Source organism: Plasmopara halstedii (assembly GCF_900000015.1).
Source record: "Plasmopara halstedii genome assembly, contig: Scaffold_2690, whole genome shotgun sequence".
Taxonomy (NCBI): domain Eukaryota; phylum Oomycota; class Peronosporomycetes; order Peronosporales; family Peronosporaceae; genus Plasmopara; species Plasmopara halstedii.
Genome location: NW_020189596.1, coordinates 1 through 653, shown reverse-complemented (window position 1 = coordinate 653; position 653 = coordinate 1). Strand labels below are relative to the sequence as shown.

Sequence of the window (653 nt, the reverse complement as noted above, 5' to 3'; positions counted from 1 at the left end):
CCTTCATTATCAGTCCAGGCATAGGCTTACATCTGAGAGCTTTGGATCCAGCTAACTACGACTCTCGAGCTGTAATCCAGACAAATTTGTTGCTATAGACTATGAATTGGAACATCTGATCAAACTTTGAGCACTGAGGCGATATCTCATCGCACTCTAACGAATCTCCTTCGCAATTGATTTCACGCAAATGCAATTCTTTTCTAATAATAATTTTATATGTACGGAGTTTTAGATTTGATCTTATTCACTTCACCAAATCTCGTTTGAAAATGACTTACTCGTATATCTGATACCACCAAGATCTCAGGCTACAAATAAGTTAGCAATTGATTGTTAATAGACAATTTTCACCTGACGAACTTTACTTCGTAGTGATACCCACACTTGCGATTGTGCGCTGCAATTATATCAAAGAACAATTGAGCATGCTCACTACAAATCCTGGTCATATCAATACAGTCCTCTCGTTCCTCTTGATCTTTATTTGCGCATAGCCGAGCTGCAAACAGGCAGGCAGTGTCGTATGGCTAAAGATTACCTCTACGATAATTCCGAACTTTACATCTTGAAGTAGCTTGATCCGTCCGGTTGAAAAAAAGTTATAGCCGTGAGATGAAGGATAAGCGGCTGAAAAACGTGGAGCACAGAGT

At 39.7% G+C, this 653-nt stretch overlaps 1 protein-coding gene across 1 annotated transcript; it reads right to left on the bottom strand.

The window, feature by feature from the left end:
• Nucleotides 1-215: 215 nt before the first annotated feature.
• PHALS_04856 (uncharacterized protein) lies at nt 216-452 on the bottom strand (the record flags this gene model as incomplete). The annotated part of the gene is made up of 2 exons (XM_024718709.1): nt 216-311; nt 369-452. 2 exons carry the CDS (start codon nt 450-452, stop codon nt 216-218), a joined length of 180 nt encoding a protein of 59 aa, XP_024584081.1.
• Between the last annotated feature and the right edge of the window lie 201 nt (nt 453-653).